Source organism: Macrotis lagotis, chromosome X (assembly GCF_037893015.1).
Source record: "Macrotis lagotis isolate mMagLag1 chromosome X, bilby.v1.9.chrom.fasta, whole genome shotgun sequence".
NCBI lineage: Eukaryota > Metazoa > Chordata > Mammalia > Peramelemorphia > Peramelidae > Macrotis > Macrotis lagotis.
Genome location: NC_133666.1, coordinates 153916155 through 153940624, shown reverse-complemented (window position 1 = coordinate 153940624; position 24470 = coordinate 153916155). Strand labels below are relative to the sequence as shown.

The 24470-nt window shown below is 33.0% G+C and overlaps 1 protein-coding gene across 1 annotated transcript in view; it reads left to right on the top strand.

Annotated features, from left to right (window-relative positions):
* Positions 1–23604, top strand: part of S1PR3 (sphingosine-1-phosphate receptor 3) — a 46332-nt gene extending 22728 nt beyond the window's left edge. Inside the window, exon 2 of the mRNA XM_074199976.1 lies at positions 11896–23604. Within this exon, the coding sequence (XP_074056077.1) occupies positions 12053–13186 (1134 nt within the window). The 5' untranslated portion in view covers positions 11896–12052 and the 3' untranslated portion in view covers positions 13187–23604. The remainder of the gene's footprint in view (positions 1–11895) is intronic.
* The last annotated feature ends 866 nt before the right edge of the window (positions 23605–24470 follow it).

The window sequence follows — 24470 nt, the reverse complement described above, 5'->3', positions numbered from 1 at the left end:
ATATGTATATACCAATACATGTGTGTATATGCATTTGATTACAATTATGTATGCATGTATGTGTGTGATACACACACACACACACACACACACACACACAAAACACATGAGGGAAATTTGGGGAAAGAACAAAACTTCAGTCCAAGTTCTTTGTTCCAGGATGACTAGGGGAAACCTGGATCTTACCTTTCTCTACCTTACCTCAGCTCTCCTTTTCTTTCCTTTTCTCTTTCTTCTCTTCATTTTTTTCTAAATCTCAACTTACTGAGTTTGAGGTGAGGCTGAAGAATGTCATTTTGCTTAGCTCAAGCAGTCCCAGTTTCCTTCCTTCAGTTCATTCTCTCTCATCTTACATCTTTATAAAGTTTATTGGTAGTCCATCTTCTGACTCAGAGATCACCATGGTCCAAATTGCTTTCAGGACTGAGAAGGGAATATTAGTTCTTCTGAACTACAAACCCCAGAATGACAGTCAGTTCTTCATGAACCTCCGGAAACAGCAATGTTGTCTTCATTCTCAGGAGGTTCCTTCTTCTATTGACTCAAAAAATGAGGTTAAAGGGGCAACTAGGTGGCACAATGGATAGAGCACTGGCCCTGGAGTCAGGAGTACTTGAGTTCAGATCCCGCCTCAGACATTTAATAATTACCTAGCTGTGTGGCCTTGGGCAAGCTGCTTAACCCCACTGCCTTGCAAAAGAAAAAAAAAAACTTAAGAAAAAAAGAGATTAAAAATCTAGTGAGGAGGCATAAGAAGCATTCATAGTCAGTATTCTGGGTTACACATTTTTTATTAAGAGTTGGACAAAGAAGATAGAGATCCAGCCCTGGAGTCAGGAGGACCTGAGTTCAAACAGGTCCTCAGACACTTAACACTTACTTAGTTGTGTGACCTTGGGAGTCACTTAACCCCATTGCATTGCAAAAATAAAAATAAAAAAGAGTTGGGCAAAGAAAAGAAAGAAGAATGGAGACTAGAGAAACAAATTTAGAGATGGGACGTGGTCAGTGGGTTGACATTTGAGAGCAACCAGACTCTACTGTTGCCAAAGTACCCTATTTCTCAGACCAGTGCTGAATTTCCTTTAATAGATGACTCATGCTAAATAGTAGATAAGCTGAGACCTAGAAAGGACTTTAACTTAAAAAGGCAAAGGTCTTCCACTGCATCTGGAGCCATCAACAGATGTCTTTACCTCTGATGAATCTTGAGGAGAGAGTGAGGATGGTGACTTTGTACAGCCCTATCTCACTTAAATCCAATTTGTAAGACAAGATTATCAACCTGCTGATGTCATTGGCTGCAAAAAGGATGAACAACTACCACATGCTGATAGTAAAGACAATGCTTCCCTTTCCCCCTCTTTTTGTCAGAGGTCAAAATGTTAAATTCATGTTAAATAGTGTGTTTTTAAAGTCCATGTGCACATTCCATTTTAATTAAAACCACTGCCAGATTCAAGAAGATTTATTATTGGATATAACTGTATTGCCTCCACCTTACTATGTATTCAGAGAACTTCAGAAATGGAAAAGGATCTTAGAGGTTATAGATGAGGAAATAAACCCCAAGAGATTCCTTACAATATAACAAGCATTGGGGCAGTTATGTGGCACAGTGGATAGAGCACCAGCCCTGGAATCAGGAGAGCCTGAGTTCAAATCCAACCTCAGACACTTAAGTCACAACAATATTCAGAACACTCCTACTAGGAGTTGGATGATATACAAAGCTGAGTTGAGACATGAGTCCTGTCTTTAGTGAACTTATGATCATTGTGATATGATTATTATTTACTTCTTATTTTTTTTCTTCATCCTGTTTCAGAGTGCCACAATAGGCATCTTAATGTTTTATTGTTGCCAACACTTGCAGGAAAAACTGTTCAGCTAAGAAGCAATGAAGCTTTGGAATTCAGAAATCCTGTAACGCTAAATTTGATTGATGATGAGCATATTAGAAAGATCAGAATTTTCTGAAGACTTTGAAAGTGACCTAGAACAAAGTCTCCACTATATATCTAAGAATGCTCTCAGCATTGGGGTTAAGTGATTTGCTCAGGGTTACACAAGTAGTAAGTACCCGAGGTCACATTTGAGCTCAGGTTCTTATCCACCATGCCAACTAGCTGCCCCTCCTCATATTTTAAAAACAAATTTATAGGTAGTGTTTTCAGATTAAACACATCTCCTTTATTACTTTATAGTTATATTTATGGATCATTATAGTCATTTAAAATGTTAAGCTGAAATTTAAGTGATTTTAATTAAGACTTTGTCATCTATGTGACCTTGGAAAATAGTCTTCCTGATTGTGATTTTGGATTTGAAGATAAATTTGCCTTCCCTCCCCTTTCCATAATCTCAAGTGGTAATTTATAAATTTCATTTTAATTTTTGCTTTTTTTCTCCACAGTTTTAGGACTAATTTTTACCATCATTACTAGTAATCAAGAAAGTAGACAATATGAAGAAGTTGAGTATCTGAATTCTTTTTTCTCATTAAGTAATGTAATGACTTAGAAACACATGAAATATCATATTAACTCCAACTCACAGTACATACATACATACATCTTTCTGCAATATTCCATCTTTAGAAATGACATTAGGGAAAATGCTATATTACATGGGAAACACCCCTAAAGTACTTTTTTATCTTTGTATTTTAGCACCTATAGCATAGTAGATACTTAATAAATGTTCATTGAATTTTCCTGCATAGTACAGACTTGATTTCCCACTTTATGCCACTTTTAAAGTTAGGGATCTATGGCACTGATGCATTTTTTCTATTACTTCTTTGAAGTGGAGCACTAAGCGGGACAGTGTTCATGGATTTAGTTCCCATCCTAACCATTTGTTTGATATGAGAAAATCTTTCATTTCTTTCTATGTGAAATGGAGATGTTGATTCTTGCCAGGTACCTCAGGGATATTCTGAGGATTAATTAGCTAGCATTTGTAAGCTTTGAGATCCCCAGATGAAAGGCTCCATTTAAGTATGTATGCCATTATGTGATTAAATGGGCTTGGCACTCGTACAGTAAATTTCCCAATCCAAAGAAACTCTAGACCTCAATACTAAATTATGCCTAATGGCATCCTTCAATTACCTATAAGCTTGATGTGTGCATATAAAACAATTTTATTGATATCTTTTGTTTTTTACATCACCTTTGTTTCAAATATCTTACTCTCTACTCCCCACTCCCAGCAAGTTATCCTATTATAACCAAGAATTAAAGGGGATGGGGGTGGGGATAGTAGCTTAATAAACCAACACATCACTCAAATCTCACTTTATAAACTATATTCTATCTCCATATTCCCTCATCTCTCTAAAGGAGAGAGAGAGAAGCATATTCTCATTTTTCTTCTTCAAGGATCAAAGATAGATTTTTATAAGCATTGCTTAATTTTGTTTTTTATTATTTTTTCATTTACATTGTTGTGTTCATAGTGTGTGCTTTCTTGTTCTGATTGTTTTGCTCTGTATCATTTCATGTAATTATTTTTCAAGTCCCTTGCATGTTTCTTATTATCCATTTGTTGAGGTACAATAATATTCCATTAAATTCATGAACCATAATAGATTTAGTCATTCCCCAGTCACTAAGTCTTTACTTTGTTTCCAATTTTTTTGCTACCACAAAAATAATGCTATAAATATTTTAATCTATATAGGGTCTTTATTTTTGACATTGACACCTATATTTTTAGCAATGAAATCTCTGAATCAAAGGGTAAAAACATTTTTAGTAACTAAATAATTTCAAGTTTCTTTTGTGCCTGTGTTCCTAAATCTTCTAAAACATTGATTATTCACATTTTGTCATATTTGCTAATTTTGTAGGTTTGATTTCTATTTCCCTTATTATTATAATTTATAGCAATCTTACATATCATTGTTAGTATTTTTCAATTCTTTTTGAGAATTATTTGGTCACATTACTTGACCACTCATTGGTCACAGTGGTAATTTATAAATTTCCTTTTAATTTTTACTTTTTTCTCCACAGTTTTAGGACTAATTTTTACCAACATTACTAGTAATCAAGAAAGTAGACAATATGAAGAAGTTGAATATCTGAATTCCTTTTTCTAATTAAGTAATGCTTTTGGTATTATATATTTGTGTAAATTCCCAATGGGTATTAGATCCATATCAGAGATAAATGATGAAAATATTTTCAGTTTTCCTACTTCACTTCACTTCTTTATCTAAATGTATTCACTCTATCAGAGGGAAAACATTTCAATTTCATGTAATTAATCTTATTTTTTATCCTTTGGTAGACTAGATTCATTATTTATTTAGCAATTCTCCTCCTAAGTGAATTCTTAACCAAACAAGAGTTAGAAGTAACTGAAAGCCATTCTCCTATATATATATACATATATATATATATATATGTATATATATAGAGAGAGAGAGTTAAACAATATGAGTAGTTCTCAAAAAGTTGTGAAATATCAACAATTATATGAAAGAATATTCCAAATTACTGATAAAAAAGAAAAATCCAAATCAGAACAGCCTTGAGGTTCTACTTCACATCTATAAATTGACAAAGATGAGAGTTGTGTAAAGGTAGCTTAATGCAGTTTTGGTTGAGCTGCAAAATGGTCCAACCATTCTGGAAAGTACTTTGGTTTTTGTTTTGTTTTTTGCAAGGCAATGGGGTTAAATGGCTTGCACAAGACCACACAGCTAGGTAATTATTAAGTGTCTGAGGTCAGATTTGAACTCAAGTACTCCTGACTCCAGGGCCAGTGCTCTATCCACTTCGCAACCTAGCTGTGCAGTAATTTGAAATATGAAAAGAGAGTGATTAAAATAAATATATTCCTTGACTCAATGGTTTTGCAGCTAAGCATATTAATAAATCAGTAAATATTTTTGAGTAAATACACCAGGTACTGGGTTAGGCACTGAGGATACAAATTTGTTTAATTCAATAATTCTTTCCATCAGGGAATTTATATCCTATTGGGGAAGATGAGAAAACAATGTCTGTTTATGTGTATATGTTCTATATATTAATATTTTGTAGAGACACATGCAGAATAAACATATTGAAAATAAAACAAAAAGTACAAAATAGTTTAAGAGTCTTCATTCTTTGTTTTGAATACAGAATATTTTATGGGGTGAAAGCGAGGAAGAAGTGCTTTTGAGCATAGGGAAGAGCCATTTCAAAGACACAGACTGGAGATAAAATATTACATGTGAGAAACAAAGAGACCAGATTAAATGAAGAGCTGAAACTTCACTCAGCTTCAGCAAAGATACCAGAAGTCCTATGCTTCAGATAACTCAGAAATTAGATGCTTGAGAAGCTATACTAAATGAGTATTTCCCTATGGATAAGATGCACCCTTTTTTGAAAAATTTGGGAGTGTCTTATACAATGATTGTAGAGTTTTGTTACTTGCATTTCCCGCTTTTTCAAACTTGTCTTTGCGCTCATTGTTTCACATTTGTTACTGGTATGTTAGGCTATGTTTTGCCACATTCTGCCCCAAAATGGCTCAGGAAAGATTTCTGAACAGTACTAAATTCAAGAGGCAAGTCAACCAAATGGCCTGAGTTGGAGAGGGATTTGAAGAGATGGATTGAAGAGCAAAGGGCGAGTGGAATTCCTGTGTCCACAAAAATAGTTCAGCACAAGGAAAGAAGAATTGCTGATGAAAAAGAAGTTACTGATTTCAAAGGAGGACACAACTGGTGCTTCATGTTCATGAAACTGAATGGACTAATCATGTGTCCAAGCACCAGACTTGCCTGAAAGATACCTGAAAGCTATGAGCAGAAGGTCCTTGAATTTAATGATGAATAAAAATTGAGTTCAATCACTTTATGTAATAAATATTTTTTCAAATTTTGGAACCCAAAATTAAGGTGTGTCTTATACATGGGAATGTCTTAAACATGATATGGTATCTCTATGAATATAACCAAGCCAAAAGAGGGACTGCTTTCAAAGGAAATCATTTTCATCTAAGATTCATATCTTTTGGTGTTAAATTAAAATTTTCATTCACAAAAATCAAGACAATCTAAATCTTAGTGCAGGAGTTCCAGAATTGAGAGGGTTAAGTCCCTCCAAGGAAAGATCTCCAAAAGTCTGATTGTCCACTGCAGGAGCATAGCAGATGACTGTAAAAACCTCACTCAGGTTGTATTCCAATTTTTCCAACTACAGACTTTAACTCTAACACTAACTTGGGGCCAGAGGAATTTCTGTATTTTTGTTCTTCTTGCCAATGTCCCCCCCCTCAAAATTTCATACTATCCGATATCTACCATATATCAGCAAGAGGTCAATGTCAAAAAGAAAGGAAACATACCCACAAAATTATTTACAATAGCCATTTTTGTGATATCAAAGAAATGGAAAAATATATAACTTTAAATTGGAGATTGTACAAACTAGTGTCACATGAATATAATAAATATTATTGCACCTTAAGAAATTATGAATAATTATGATATTAATAATTATGAATACAAAGAGGCATGGAAAGCATTATATGAACTGATGCTAAGAAAATTAAACCAAGAAAATATTATGCACAATTACAACTTTATAAATGGAAAGTACTACAGCCTCTCCACAATGAAACTGAATGCTATGACATTTTTATGATCATTTTTGCATCCAAAAAAAGACATATGAGAAGATACTGTTCCCATTTTCTTTTCAAGGATAGGGAAGAATGTAATATTAATTAATTAATTAATTAATATTATGTATGAAACAATCATATATGAGACATAGTGTAAAACATTAAATATAATTTTAGAGTTTTTTAAATACTTTGGCTGAATTTTTTACAAGTATTTTAAATAATTTAAAACAATTAATTTTAAAAGCTTTTTTTTTAATAACAGAAGATCGTTTTAGTCAATGTAGGGAGAGGAGATGCAATGGAAAATGTGGATGACATAAACAGAACTATCTTTTTTATTCTTGGATTTTTGAAAGGCATTGGGGTTGTGACTTGTCCAAGGACACATAGCTAAATTATCAATTATTACATTTATTAATTATTACATTTCTGAGGCTGGATTTGAACTTGGGTCTTTCTAACTCCAGGGTTGGTGCTCTATCCATTGCACCACCTAGCTGTCCCTAAAACTCTCTTTTCAAGCCATAAATATGAAAGATGCTTAATCAGGTTATCTTTTAAATTTTCATATTGTGATCCTTAATATTCAGGGTCACATATATACTAATAATGTTTGTTCTTCATTTTCAAAGAAGACCATGACATCGGGAGAGGTGATGCCATGACAAGCACATGAAATGGATTTGAGTGAGGAGGTGCTATGCTAAATCACTTTCTCCTCCAAAGCCATCTGAGTCCAATGGACAGATACCAGGACAACTGGAGATGGTCCTAGATGCAAGGCAATCAGGGTTAAGTGACTTGCCCAAGGTCACACAGCTAGTTCAAGTCAAGTGTCTAAGATAACATTCGAACTCCAGTTCTGACTCCAGGGCCAGTGTTCTATCCACTGTGCCACCTAGCTGCCCTCATATTGTTTATCTAAACCTTATTTCTACCAAACCTTTTTCACTTTATTCTACCAATTATTATCAAATAGGGAGTTCTTACTCAAATACTTTTATTTTTCTCTCTACCTTAGCTTATTGAGTAGTTTTTTGTCAATCAAATCAGTCAGTAAACATTTGCTAAACTCTTAGTTAAGAATACAAAGAAAGGTAGAAGATAGTCCCAGACCTCAAGGATCTTATTCTTTCCTGAGGGAGACAAATAGAAACAACTATGTACAAACAAGCTATATATAGGATGAAGGGGAAATAATAAAAGGAAGGCACTAGAATTAAGGAGAATTGAGAAGGGGCTCTTAGCTTAATAGAAGCCAGGAGGCAAAGATGAGGTGGCAGAGCACTCTGTGGAGGGGGGGGGTCAGAAAATGCTCAGACAAGAGATAGGATGTCTTTTTTTTAGGATTTTTTTGAAAGGCAATTGGGGTTAAGTGACTTGCCCAAGGCCACACAGCTAGGCAATTACTAAGTGTCTGAGGTCACATTTGGACTCAGGTACTCCTGACTCCAGGGCTGGTGCTCTATCCACTGTGCCACCTAGCTGCCCCCCATAGAATGTATTTTTCAAGAAACAGAAGCCTGGTGTTACTGTATTGAAGGAAATTTGGGGTGTCAGAGACAGTGTAGGGAAAAAGTAGAAAAGTAGGGAGGATGGAGTTGGTTTTGAAGGGCTTTGAACAATAACAGAGGATTTGACTCTGAAAGTAATAGGAAATCACTAGTGCTTTTTGAATAGTAAGGTTGTTGTGTTAAGACAGACATTTCATGAAAATCACTTTGGCAGCTGAAGAGATAATAAACTTGGTTATGAAGTTCAATTGTTTCTAATCTTTCTCAACCTAAACCATTCCATGATTTTGTTTTTCTATTTTTAAATCAGCTATAAAAAGATTTGATGTTGACTGTTTTATCATATACTTTGACCTATACAAGAGGGAAAGTATTTTTCTCCTTTCATTACTACATTTTTCCTTATTTCTCTTGAAATTCTAATCCTTTTTTACCTCCAAATGAATTATTTTGTCTAATTTTATAACATATCTTATTGGCAGTTTAAAAGAAATATTGCTAAATCTGAAATAATTGTAATTTTTATTATATTGTATCTATTCTAATTTCGAGTTATAACTTGGTAGATTGCTTCATATATTTGTATTTTGTACTTATTTTGAATAGTAATTTCCTTTCTATATTTCCTTGTGGATTTTTTTTATTAGAAATGCTATTGAAATGCCTTTTTTGATTATTCACTGGATTTTGATTTTATTTTTAGTAATATAAACCATCATTGCAATAATTCTATTAGAAAATAGAGACAGTTTTTTCCTTTATATTTATCCCTTTAATTTATTTCTCTTTTCTTATACCTATTACTAACTTTTCTAGGACTATGTCAAATGGCAAAAAAAAGGAGGTAGGGTATCTTTACTTTTCTTCTCTTTTGAGAAAACTTTTACTGTTTCCCTATTACATGAAATGCTAGATTTCTTTTTTAGATACATAATTTTATCATATTGAAAATTATTCCATATCTATGCTCTGTGAAGTTTTCAGGATGAATGGGAATTTTACATTGTGAAAGGTCTTTTCCACTTTTATTGAAATAATCATGTAGCTTTATATTCATTTTATGTGATTAACTTTTTTCCTAATTCTAATCCATGGTTAAGCTATTTTTTTCATGTCTGATATAAATTTAACTTTAGCATAGTGAATATTTTTAAAAATATTACTATTGTCTTTTTTGTCAGGATTTTAACATTTTTACTATTAATAATAATAGCACTTAGCGAGTTCTTTAAGATTTATTATCTCATTTGATCCTAACAACAACCCTATGAGATAGATGATTTTATTATTCTCAATTTAGAGATGAGAAAACTAAGAATGAGAGAGATTAAGTGACTTGCCCAAACTGTTGCAGCTAATAATGTCTGCAGCAGTATTCAAGCTCAGGCAAGTCTTCATGACTACAGATACCCATGCTCTATTAATTGCATCAACTTTTAAAATTCATGTTCATTAATGATATTGATCTCTAGATTCATTCATTGCTTTATCCCGGATTTATTTGGATATTAATATTATATTCATCTGACAATAGGTGCTTAATAAAGTGTTTCTTGCTTTTTGAGGTTGTATAGTATAGGTATTAATTAACCTTTTCATTTTCTCATTTTATTCATTTTATTTTTATTTATAAAATAAAGCAAGCAATTCCATAGCATAGCAGAATAATGAAAAAATGATTGCACTTTACTTGCAAATCTTTAATGTAAAACTTGCTATACCTTTTAAACTGTTATAAATTTATCATGTGAATTTCTTTTCCCTCCCTTTCCCTACTCAGTCTTTGAGATGGCTACATTTAGGCACAAATATGTGTATATGTATAAATATAGATAGATAGATGAGTGGATATTCATTATATATATATATACATATATATATATATATATATATATATATATATATATATATATATACACACACACATATATACCTGGATTAAAGGTAATTTTTGAATGGTAACTTTACTACAATTAGGTTGTTTAAAAATAAGTATTTCATGCTCTGTTAGTGTGGTTAATTTTTATTTTTCAAGTACTTCATTTAAAAATATTTTTCATTTTGTTGACATAAAATTGCATAAAGTAGATTCTGATAATTCATTGTTCTCTGTTATTTCCTTGGATTCATTTTTGTTTGATATTTCTTCCTCTTCTTTTATTGAGTTTATTATTTCATTTTTAAAATATTTTCAGAGTCAACTTTAAATTTTTCTGACCAACTCTACAATTTAGCTTTTTTGTTTATCTGATGATTAAAAACAGATTTCATTCTTACTTTGAATTTATTTGCTGAGTTTTAAGTTTTCAGTTCATTAATCCTTCATTTTTCAATATTTTACTGTGTTCTCAAAAGTATGATTTTACTTTAAAGACTTTTTAGCAACATCCCAGAAATTTTAGAAGGTAGTCTCATCGTCATCATCATTCTCTCTCAAATACTTTTAATTGTTTCCATATTTTGTTCTTTAATGCACTCATTATTCAGCTTTCATTTATAAGTGTGTTCTTTTGTATGTGTTTCAGGTATTAATTGCCATATTATTTCATGTTGGTATTTTAAATTTATAATTTCTCTGTGCTTTAAAACATTTTTTATTTATTTAAATGTGCCATGAAAACATGCTATGTTACTTAATAGTCTTTCTAGTTTAAGTTTCCAACAATTTGTTCAGCTCAATGTTTTCCTTTTTGTTTATCTTTCTGTTATATTTGTCCAGCTCTGAGAAAAAGATTGCTACAATTACTTTTATATCTTTTTTCCATTCAGTTAACCCTAATGTTTATTGTCACTTTATATATAAATTTAGTATTGTTTCTGATAGCATGATTTTAAATTCTTTTATATTTTTCTAAGCCATAGTAAATTTTGTTCCAGTCTCTCATTTTCATTCTACCTATATGTATTTTTATTTTGTGTATACAAAAAAACTGTTGGACCTGCTTTTCTGAGTAATTCCATTATACTTTTTAATGGGTTGTTTAAATTCATTTACCTCTAAAGATATTACTATTATTTGTATTCATTGTATTTATTTCTTTTGTATTTTGTCCTTACAATTAATTTTGCTTATATCATTAGAATTTTCCTCTTTAACACTTTCTTCCTCCCTTATTTCCTTTTGATCACCATATTCAGAGTTTTTTGAATTTACCTAAGTTGTTGATTTCTATTTTGTTTATACATTTCTTCCTTTTACCTCATTAAGCTAAAGTGACCTCTTTCATGTTTTTAATTATTTCTTTTACTATACTCTTTTAAAAGATAAGTTTCATTGCTTTGTGTCAATTATTTTTCTTCCCTTCCAGTTTTATTCTGAATTTATTTTCTGATTCATAAGCTTAAACCTTTCTTTTTTATTCTCTTAGTGTCCCTAAGTGTGATTAAAAACTCTTGATATATTAAATTCAAACTTCCTTGTCTAATTTTTGTTAGTGTCTTTGTAGACTTTGCCTGAATCTCCTTTTTTCTTCTGTGCTTCACTCTAAATTCATCATAATTTCAGATGAGATAGATCCTGACCTTGCTTTTTCATATACAGAATTTTCAACCCCAAAAATATTTAGTTCACCCGATTGATGTGTATGTTTTTGCAACTTTTAAATGGTAATAAATTCCCATTTTTCTAAACTTTAGTGTATATACATATATATATATATATATATATATATATATGTATATATATACTGATTCTTTAGTAGTATGTGTTTTTAAATTATATTTGTGATTTTCCCCTTTTTTATAGGGTCCTGGTTTTACTGGCACTGCTGAAATTTGAGCTGCAACAATTACTGAAGCTAGAGCTACTATTGATTTGCCTTGAAGAAAGTGTACATCTTGTGGAATGTTACATAAGCTCCCTGCTGTTTATACAGTCTTTAAAAAGTACTTGAATCAAAGCAATGGCAACTGCCCCTCCTCTGCTCAATAATTCCTTCCATGAAAATGGAACTCTGTCGCTTCATTACAACTATGTAGGAAAACTGAAAGAGAGATTAAAGGACAATGAAAGCAATGAACTGACAGAGGCTATTTTCCTAGTCATCTGCAGCTTCATTGTCCTGGAGAACTTGATGGTTTTGATTGCCATTTGGAAAAACAACAAATTTCACAATCGCATGTACTTTTTCATTGGTAACCTTGCTCTTTGTGATTTGTTGGCTGGCATAGCTTACAAAGTGAACATCTTGATGTCTGGAAAGAAAACCTTGAGCCTGTCCTTAAAAGTCTGGTTTCTACGGGAAGGTAGTATGTTTATTGCACTCAGTGCTTCCACTTGTAGCTTATTAGCCATAGCTATTGAGAGACACCTGACTATGATCAAAATGAGACCTTACGATGCCAATAAGAAATATCGGGTATTTCTCCTTATTGGGATGTGCTGGCTTATTTCTTTTTCCCTGGGTGCCTTACCTATCCTGGGGTGGAACTGCCTTGACAACCTCCCTGACTGCTCTACAATTTTGCCCCTCTATTCTAAGAAATATATTGCCTTTTGCATCAGTATCTTCATAACCATTCTTGTGACAATTGTGATTCTTTATGCACGCATTTACATCTTGGTGAAGTCTAGTAGCCGTAAGGTCACCAATCACAATAATTCAGAAAGGTCCATGGCACTGCTTAGGACAGTAGTGATTGTGGTCAGTATTTTTATTGCCTGTTGGTCTCCACTGTTTATTCTCTTTCTTATTGATGTTGCTTGCAAAGTTAAAGAGTGTGCTATTCTCTATAAGGCCCCATGGTTCATTGCCTTAGCTGTTCTCAACTCTGCCATGAATCCTATTATCTACACCCTGGCCAGCAAAGAAATGAGGCGGGCTTTCTTTCGACTTGTTTGCAATTGCTTGGTGAGAAACAAAGAGACTCGGTCTTTACCCAGTCAGCCAGCACTTGATCAAAGTCGAAGTAAAGCATGTAGCAGTAACAACAGTAACAGCATACCAAAACCAAAGGAAGACTTCCCACAAATCAATGCCTCCTCAAACATCTTCGAAAAGACTGAATCTCTGTACAATGGTATTTTTTGCCAATGAAGCACTAGATTTGAGAAAAGAACAATGAAATTCTTTCCAATTTCTGCAGACTTAAATTAAAGGAAGAAACACTATCCAGCTATTTGACTAAGTTTCTATTTATTGCATGATTCTCTTCAGTTTTGTTTCTTTGAAAGTTATGACTCAGGAAGATTGTTTTATTAACCAGAGCCTATAAGTTGTGGGTGATGTATGTTGAATAGACTATATATTATTGACTATCTAGTCAAATAGAATCAATGTCAGTGTTAGGCTCACCCTCATGGTTCTTCCAATTTTAATAAGCTTTGCTGACTACAGAGAGAACTGTACTCTATATACCACTCTACATGGTTGATTATCATCTGGGGATAATCTCATCATACAACACACAATGCATTTCTTGGTTTGCCTCCATCCATTGTTTCAATAACTTCATACTTAACTTACTCCATAAAGTATAACTGTTTATATTTGTACATTGATATGTTAAATAGCAATTACATTACAAAAGTTTACATTATCATTCATATAATATTGTAGCATATAGTGTTTGTTATGTAGCAAACCAAAGAATATTGGCCATTTAGATAGTAGGTATGACTGTATGGGAGGAAACAATTGTGAATTTTGTTGGCAAGTTCCAATTTGTACACTACCAGAGATTAGAATTCACCAAAGAAAACAACTTTTTGCCTGGTCTTTCACAGAGCCCATGTGGAGGGGAGGTGGTAGAGTGAATAGAGCTCTGGAACTAGAGCTGTTCTCCAGCCTCAGATGCTTACTAGCATTGTGACCTTGGGAAAGTCATAGCCTCTATTTCCTTATCTGTTGTGAGGATCAAATGATATGCTATTTGTAAAATGCTTTGCAACTTTATATAGCTATGTAAATTCTAGCTAGCATTACCCACCATGATATCATTTGGTTAAGCCTAAGCCTGGTGATGTGTTTATAGCCTGGAATGAATCCAGTCATATTGGCTTTGTTAGGACCCCAGTCTGGCCTACTTCTTGGAAGGTACATGAAGAACATTATATAATTCTTAGATCATTTTAGGGTATGCAGTCATCTCCAGAGCAGACCTACTGATCCAGAATTCCCTAGGTATAAGGATGTGCCTAGGAATACATCTAAATCTCCATATAAGAGTCTGAAATCAGGATAGAGATAGGTATAAATCACTCTGTATATCTCCAATATTCCTTTGCCAGACTATCGCTGAACAGAATGGAACTAGTTACTAAGAGTTAGAGGTCATAGAGCTGTAAGTAAATAACGTTAGTCACAACCATATATGAAAACCACCCAGAGAGTATAATATTTCAGGACCCTTTATTCTTGAGAAAGACAAAATTTAATATGGGTAGCTATGATCAAAATTCTATAGTGTTCTAAAAGTAAAGTATAATAGCCACAAATATTGACTGTTATTTAAAGTAATTTAATAGCTTAAAAAATGTGACTTGGCAATTTCTACTCATATTAAAGATGTTTTTTTACCAAAAGGTAATTGTTATTTTGATATTTTGAGTTGGTTTTAATTTTGTCCTATAAAATAATTATTTTTAAATGCTTACATTATTTCTCACGATTTTACATGTAAAAATAAAAATAGAATATTGAATATATATATATATATATATATATATATATATATATATTCAGTGGGTCATAATAGTATCAAGTTAGAGTTAATATGAGTTTTGCAGGTATTCTGGAGTAATAGAACACACGTTTGACCTATTATGATTTGTGATTCCAGTGTGGAAATACTCTTCATGTAAGAACAATAACTCACCTGTCTTAGAGACATGCCTGAGAAGATTAAGATTCTAAAGTGGCCTGTGGTTACACAACCAAGACAGGGTCTTATGTGTCATAAGTTATACTTGTCTTCTTTGATTCCATGTCAGCATTTCATATCCATTCTGTCATGTTTTCTTCTCAGTAAACCTAAGATTTTTTGTTAAAAAATGCTAATTCTATGAGATGGCTGTACATTTTTATTGAGGTAATGATCTATTATTCAAATCAGGAATTTCTCTTGTGCAGTCTAATATAAGTAGCACTTCTCATCAAACTGACCTTTTTCAACAGATTTACAAGTCTCCTCCCTGACATTTTAGGCAACTTACCACCACCCTGCTCAGAAAATACCTTTCTAGTTTTACAGATAAGCAAACTATGTTTACTTAAAGCTAATTGGCTCAGTACTCCCAACTTTTGTTTTCCCTTGGTATTTGCAAGGCAATGGGGTTAAGTCACAATGTCACAAAGCTAGACAATTATTAAGTGTCTAAGGCCGAATTTGAACTCAGTTCCTCCTGACTTCAGGGTTGGTGCTCTGTCCACTGTGCCACTTAGTTGCTTGGAACTCCCATCTTTCAATTTAATGTCTACTTATTTTGGTCACACAGAAGTTTTGAAAACCATAAAGGTTGTTCCTAAATCTCAAGTAGGTTCTATGGCAAATGAGTGAAAAGTCAGGGTCTGGTCTTTGATACCTTTTTGTTTTTTTGATACTCAATTGTTATTTTAAAAATAAACAGATTTGTGAAGACTGCCTCCATGAACCAGCTTTATGTTCATTTGTAACTCCACTTTTCAACCCTTGAAAATTGTCATTAATCTTTATGTTGAGAAGGAAAGTGGGTTAATTGTTGAGAAAGCCTCATCTGACAACCTACTCTGAAGAGTCAGACTCCAGAGAGCCGTGTTCTAGTCAAATCAACTTTGTGACAGCCACTGGGGATACAAATACCAGCAAATAAAGACAATTCTTCCCTCAAGGTGTTTTTATTCTAATGGGAAAAACAACACACAAAAAGGATGTAAAAAAAAAGGGAAATGGGATTAGGGAAGGAGGAGGCAGAGTGGTTGTCTCAAGAAGGAAAGATGGCTGGTCTATGACCTTCCTCAAAATGGAGGTTGCATGAAGAGCTATCTAGTGGGGGAAGAAAGCTGCAAGATCTGAGAGAGAAAGTTTTCTTTATTCCTAATTTTGATCTTAAAGTTTCTAGGATTATATTTAACTAAAATAAGTCTCTTTAATTCTCTTGGCCTTGTTTCTTATTTATAAAACCTGAGAGACAGAGTCAAAGTTTCATGATCTAAGATTCCTTTTAGCTCCATCACAGAATCACAAATTTTAAAAATTAGAAGGGTTATCAGAAATCATCTTGTCGATTGAGTAACTTTAGTGATAATTTTTTAAAATAGTTTATAGTATAATTTATTTTGAGTTAGAAGAAGACCTAGAGGTCATTGAGTTCAATCCCTTCATTTTACATTAGAGGAAACTAAAACCCAGATTAATGACTTGATTAAGGTCACATGAGTATTAAGTAGCAAACATGGGATTTGAACCTAGACCTCTGACTAAATTTGACTCTCTATTCACTACATTGTGGTACATAATATAATCAGTCCTCCAAACATTCTATTATCCATTTTTAAGTATTTGTTTATTGAGAGATGTACAGTATAGCAATCAAACAATAGGTCATGACAGTCAGTGACCATAACAGCTTTACTTTCTTATACAGTTTATATATTTTAATGATTGTAATAAATTCAAGATGTTGTGTTGAAGTTATATTTGTCTATCCCTCCCTGAACATCCTTCTGTTTTCTCATACATTTTAAGTGTTTCAATAACATTCTTATTTTCTGGTATCACTATCACTAGCTCCCTCTCCCTTCAAATCCCCTCTAATTTTTAAAAAAAACTGCTCGGAAATTTAGTGAGTCAAAATAAGTAATTGGTAGAGTCTGAAAATGTAATTCTCATTCTGCACTTTTGTTTTCTCACCTCCCTTTCTAGAGGTGAGGTGGTATAATTCATTATCAGTCCTCTGAAATCACATTCTAAATGCCCTTTTAAAGTATAGTGACATTTAGTTTCTTATTAGGGACAAGAAAAATAAATGAATGAGGCATAATATAATTATGACTGCATTGATATACATGAATTGGACTGAATCATTTGAATGTTGGTGGCATCCTAATTGATTTGTAAGACTTTTGCCATGTAGAAAAAATTAAAAATATCAGTTTCTCTGTTGTTAAAGTCCCCATGAAAATTGCACCAATCAAATACTTTGTTCTTGTTCTGATTTGCATAGTGTTTTATACATCTAAAAGACCTCAATATGAATTAACTGACAGAAATAAGGGACTAGGGTAGGCTCTATGGTAGTTAGTTGACTAATGCATAGCTAATCTGTTAGAGACATAGACACATTGCCTTCTAGCAAAAGGAGAAAGTCAAAAATCACATTGTAAGAAAAAAAGATTTTAAAAATCCATCAGATGTTGGCTATTTTGCTTTTAGAGGAAATGCAAAAGTAGCCATCAGAAAAAAAATGTTTCACTGGTTACTTTATTGCTATTGGACATACAGTTAAATTTACTTAAATATTTAAACATTCTTTAGGATACTTTTTTCAAAAATTTCAGTCTTTTTGAGTTGTTATTATGTACATTAGTAGACTTTAATGAAATTTAACAAGGTTTAGCATTAAATAGAAAGCCATATTTTGAGTCTGTATTGACAATTGTAAAATTCAAACATCCAGATATTTTCAGAGTGAAAGGATTGCTACATAATCACAAATTAAACTATTCTACTAAAATATATTTTGCAATAGTCAATTATAACTAGAAGTTAAGTATCTAAAAAATTATCATCTCAATGATTGTGCTATATAAACAATATTCCATAAATTCCACTCTACAATCATGAATAAAAAAAACCTTAATGTGAAATGAGACTCATTAAGAATCAGAACAATGACATCATGATCAAATATTCAATGAAATTTATAGCAAGTGAAATTTGTTTCATCAATGAATTTTTATTTTTCTGTAATCTCAGATCATCAAAATAATGCTTAAATAACTACTGAGTACAAACTTCCTCATAAAGCAAATACAATTTGGAATCCCACACGTTAGTTTTGTATTTCCCACTGCTCGTGAATTTTCTAAAAAGCCAATTCTGCTTCAAGATAAAAGTAGAAGAATGAAAAGTGGAAAAAGCTAAAGAATTTCATAATAATTAATTTTATTCATAATATTTAAAGGCAACAGAGAAAACTAATTCCCCATAGCATTCATGTTTCAAAATAAACAAATTGTCATCTAAAATGTTTCAGCAAAAATCTTCATGTTAAATTAGCCACAATTTTTTTTTCAAATGCATACTCTTTTTAAAGACTTTTGCAAGGCCCAAGGCCACACAGCTAGGTAATCATTGAGCATCTGAGGTCTGATTTGAACTCAGGTTCCTGACTTCAGGGCCGGTACTTTATGCACTGCGCCACCTAGCCACCCCTCAAATGCTGTGCTTTTTTCCTAAAGTGAATAACACTAATTTACTAGACATGTACAGAGAAAATTACACTATATCTCAAATTCAAGGTAACAAGGACATTCTACATGTAAGATATAGCTGTCATGGATATTTATTTCAATAAGGCAACAAATAACTTGTCCAATAACCTTGTTATTTTTCATGAGTTTATGAAGAGCAAAATTATTAATTATACTACTAGATATTTCTGAGTTATTTAATTGCCTAGTAGGAACAAAAGATTATAAAATTTCGAGGTACATATATTCCATCTGGAGGATATTAGGGAGGTAAAAAGAAATGAAAATAGAAATCTAATATTTCTAAATGGGAAAAACTTATTCATTTCAAATTACAGTGTCATATAAAGATGATGATACTAATAGCCATGCTGCTACATAGTATCAAGGGATTGGGCTACCTGGAAAAAAAAGGTTAGGAGTGCTATAAAGAAAGGAATGAAGTAAGAAATTTAGTAGTGATTTAAAGTATGAACATCAAGATTAAAAACTAAGTCAATTGGAGTAGAAAAAAAGAGTGTTATAAACATATACACATACTTTCACATATAGGCTGCTAATGATAGCCAAGACTTCTACTTTGTCCCTGGGGATAACAGAGGACAGAAGCATCCTGTTTATATTAAAGCCTAATTCTGTGCAACTGCATGAACTGAGATGTGTCTGGGGCAGGGGGAAAAGGTACTAAATTCTCCCTCCCTTATTCATAATACCTTGTCATTTATAATCTAGGTATTCTATTATTCCAGTCTTTGAGACAAAATGGAAGTTCCAAATGTTTGCTCAGTGCTATATGTCATTATATGTTAGTACAGAAACTTTGTAATTTTCTCCTCTTAATTTCAAATGCAACCTTTAAATGTCAAATTTTCATCACTTTAATTTTGCCTTTAATCTGGTTTCTTCTTTTGAAGTCAATCTCATTTAGAAAATAAAGCAAAAAATAACCAATTGTTTATTTTCAGCTAGCTTCATTTTCCTTTATTTTGATTATCCATAGTATAAGTCTGGACCTTTTGAGTCACTCTTCTCTGCCTGACTTTAAGTTACATGTATAATATCATCACTTAGTCTGTACTACTAAGTGTATGTGGATATATATGTGTAATACCTAAAATACTTACATTTATTTTGCTTCAAGTACACAAATATAGAGCAACCCTCCAATAAAAACAATGCATTAGTTTGGGCCTCCTCTTCTCTAAACAAATTTCAATCCAATTGAGAAATATATAATGTAATACCATATTACCAAAACTCCATATTCCTTCTCCTTTTCCCTTGCTTGTCCTTTTATATCCTTGTTCCCTTTCTTGTCTTTCTCTAGAATCGTAAGTATGATGGGATGAATAAAGTTTTGCACCAGGATGTTGGCATACATTTAGGTATGTTTCATCAAAGGAAAGGGTAAAGATCCATTTGCATATAGTACCTCTGTTTTTTATGATCTGCCCCTTGCCTTGCTATGCTTCACAATAGTTCCCAAGATACCACCCACAGGATCAATGTATCTTGATATCTCTATCAGTTTGCTTTCCCACCCACAACCCCAACATTAGTGCAATGTGGATTCTATAGACCATCTGGTCTAGCGTGGTATCCAGGCACCACTTTTCAAGTGAATTTGTCCTGGAGGGTGGGGCCAAGATGATGGAGTAGCAGGAAAAAAGTACAGAAAGATTCTACCCATTTCTCACAATTCTTCCAAATAGATCTAGGAAGTGTACCAGACCAAACACTTCTCAGAAATTCCAAGAAAAAACATATTCACTGTGAGTGACTTTTTCAGTCCAGGTCTACATAGAGAGAAAAATAGAATGATTTATAGACAGTGACAACAGTATCTAGCCAGAAAAATGTCATGAAGAGAGAGGTTTGCACACAAAGTAAGAAAAGGTCCCATAACCTGAATTGTCTGAAATGTCTATACTTGTATAAGGTGCAGAAACAAATACCAACTGGCAGTCCTATCACATTACTCAATCAGTTTCTGGTCTTAGATCCATATTAGACAGAGAAAAGAACCTGAATTTTGGGGTAGCATTCCCTGATAAGAAGTAGTCATGGCCTGTGTACTTAACAAGGGATAAATTCAGAAACAATTCAGATTCCAGGAGCAGAGAAAGGTCTCATATAAAGCTTTTTATTTTTCATTATGAAACAGCAGAACTTTCCAGTTGCCTGATAGTGGTTGTGTCTAGTAGCCTCTAGGGAAATTCCAAAGTCTCACAGATCTGTTGCTTGGTTCCAACTACAGATCAGGAACTTGTAGACCTTAGTCCAGTGCAGTAGCAGTCAGGCTTTGCCCTAGATTAGACCATTTGGGGAGTACTCATAACTTACAGGTCCTCAGCCTGGGATGTCCCTGAAATCCCAGAATAGCACAACTTTCAACCCCTCCAAAAGTAACAATAGAACCAGCCTAAATATTTCCTAACTCTAATATGAATTAGGCTGAAAGAATTGGTTAAGGGGAGAGAGGGGGAAGAAGAATCCCACTATTAAAAAGACTTTATGGCATCAAGGACACAAAACCAGAAGAAAATGACTCCAAAATATTTATGAGTAAGGTCTCAAAGACAAACAAAGCTTGGGGATAAATTCAATTAGAATTTCTGGAAGAGATGAGCAAGAGTTTTTCTTTTTTAATGAGTTGAATATGTTTTGATCAATAAAAGAGTTCTTAGAGGGAAAATGAGAGTGGGGAGGGAAGGTTGAGAACTATGAAAGAAATCATCAAAAAGGTAGCTGACTTGTATAAGAGAGACAAAATATTAACCAAGAGGCAGCTAGATGGTTCAGTGGATAGTGCACCAATCCTGGAGTCAGGAGGACCTGAGTTCCAATCAGACCTCAGGCACTTAATATTTAGAGGTGAGATCTTGGGCAAGTCACTTAACCCCATTGCCTTGTCCAAAAAAAAACTAACTTTTATACAAGCAACAAACTCTTTTAAATTTAGATTGGACTAAATAGAGGTTAATAACTCCATGAGACAATAATAAATAGTAAAACAAATCTGAAACAAATAGAAGAAAGCATAAACTATCTCATAACAAACCACAGCTGATCTGGAAAACAGATTAAGGGAGAGTAATTAAAGAATTATTAGTGTGTCTGAAAGCCATGACAAAAACAGAGCCAAGACATCTTGCTTCAAGAAAACTTTCCAAATCTCTTAATACCAGAGGGCAAAGATGAAAGAGAGGAGGGAAAAAAATCACTAGTCACTTCATGAAAGAAAAACCTAAAATAAACTCTTAGAAAAATCATAGTCACAATCCACAATATGCAGATCAAATTAAAAATACTGGAAGCAGGCAAAAAAAAGAAGCCAAGTATCAGAGAACCAGGTGGCATCATACACAATTTAGCAGTTACCACTAAAGAGGAAAAGAAATCTTGGAATACCATATTACAAAAGCAATGGGTACAGGTTTATAACCAAGATTGATTTACCCAGACAAACAGTAGAATCCTTCAGGGGAGGAAAGGAATCTTTAATGAAAATGAGGACTTTCAAACATTCCTGATGAACATATCAGAGCTGAGTAGAAACTAAATTTCACGTGCAAGAATCAAGAAAAACATAAAAAGAGCAACATGAATGAGCAATTATCCCTAAGCAAGAATAAATTGTTTACATTCTAATATGGGAACATGATGCATGTATTTCTTTGGAACTCTATAACCATGAGGAATCATAGCAAGTATAATTTAAGGGCCTAGAAATAGTTCTGTTCTGTTTTGAAGATCTTAAAAGATGACTGGAAAGAGAATGAGAGGAAAACAACTGGAGTGGGGAAAGAGTGAAGGATTAGGGAAAATTATCTTATATAATCAGTTTGCAAGTAAAAGTATATACAAACAAGGAGGAAGGGGGAACTGGTCATCACTTGAATCTCAATCTCATCTCAAGTGGTGAAAGAAGGGAAGAAAACACAACTGAGAACAGAAATGCATTTAGTTCTATGCAAAACAAACTCTAAAAATATTCAAAAATATCCATAGAATATTTTTCTGTGGCAAAGAATAGGGAGACCTATCAATCAAGAAATGGATGAACAAAATATGGTATATACATGATTGGAATATTTTTATGTTATAAGAAATTATAATGTTGATTTCAGAAAAAGCTGGGAAAACATCTTAATTGATGCAAAGTGAAATTATCAGGAAAAAAAGAGCAGTTTGTAAAAATAAATTATTTTGAAGTCCTAAAGAATACTGATAAATGTGATGGTCAATCATAATTCCACTGTACTCATGATGAAACTTGATACCCATCTCCTGATGGAGAGGCAAAGGACTCAGAATGCAAAATAACATTTTTTAACATGACCAATTCAGAAATTCATTTTGTTTGATGATACATTTATAATGAGGGTTTTGCTTTTCTTTTTTTTCCTCATTTATGATATGCAAAAGAGAAGTTGATTGTTGATTGAATTTTTTTTTAAAAAATAAAGTTGCCTTATGTGTAAGAATTATTTGCAACAGCTGTCTTCTCTCCAGTTCCCTTCCCACCCTATACCTTCTTCCTTCATTAGCCGTCCCTCTATCCCTTTCCTTTTTTTACCCCCCTTGGTATTCTTTACACCTTTAAACTGCTCCCTCTCTTTCCCATTTCTTCTTCTCCTCTCTTTTCCTCTTAATCCTGGCCTGTCCTTCACCTTCACCATTTTTTCCTCTTACTTAATATGAACTCCCTATCTTCTGTTCCTTATCTTCCAAAAAGTGCTGTGGAGTCTTGAACTCTTTCAGGTAAAGGGATCTGAAATTGAATGCCAGTTCTGGTTAGTTACTAGCAGTATAATCTTGGGTAAGACTACATGCATATTTATATCCCTTGTAATAGTAAATCTATAATACTGTGATACTGATCATATTTTTCATTCTAGTCATTCTACTTTCTTCAAACTACTTTCTGTCCTTCATTTTCAAGTTTTAGGTGCCAGTAACAGGTCTATTTTGTTTATACTTTTGATGCTGTAGATCTTTCCTTTTAATAGTTGCTCCTGTTATCTAGCAAGACATTGAAGAAGCAAAGCTCCAAATATTGTGTGTAGACTATTATAAATATATATGTACACAATATATTTGTATGAGTATATATATATATATATATATATAAAGTATAATTAAATACTGGTCTTTATCTTTTGCTAATGTGAGTGTATATATAACTAAAACTCACAAATTCTGGTATAAAGCTGCAAGTTTCTGGCAGCTAATAAAAATATTCAGTTTTAAAACTGGGCAATTCTTGCCAGGAGCTTAATGAAAAAAAGTGCAAAAGAAGGTGGCTTAGCCCTACCTGATCTAAAATTATATTATAAAGCATCAGTCATCAAAACTGTTTGGTATTGGCTAAGAAATAGAGTGGTGGACCAGTGGAATAGACTAGGTGTAAAAACAGGAGATGATTATAGTAATCTGCTGTTTGATAAACCCAAAGAGTCTGGCCATTGGGATAAAAACTCCCTCTTTGATAAAAATTGCTGGGAAAATTGGAAGTTAGTATGGTAGAAACTTAGATTAGACCAACACTTCACACCCTTACCAAGATAAGATCCAAATAGTTACAGGACATAGACATAAAAAACAATACTATAAGCAAATTAGAAGATCAAGGACTAGTCTACCTGTCAGATCTATGGAAAGGGGAGCAGTTTATGACTAAGGAAGAGTTGGAGAACATCACCAAAAACCAATTAGATGATTTTGATTACATTAAATTAAAAAGCTTTTGCACAGATAAAACCAATGTAACCAAGATCAAAAGAAATGTAGTAAATTGGAAAACAATATCTACAACTAATGATTCTGACAAAGGACTCATTTCTAAAATATACAGAGAACTGAGTCATATTTTTAAAACAAAAAGCCATTCCCCAATTGACAAATGGTCAAAGGATATGCAAAGGCA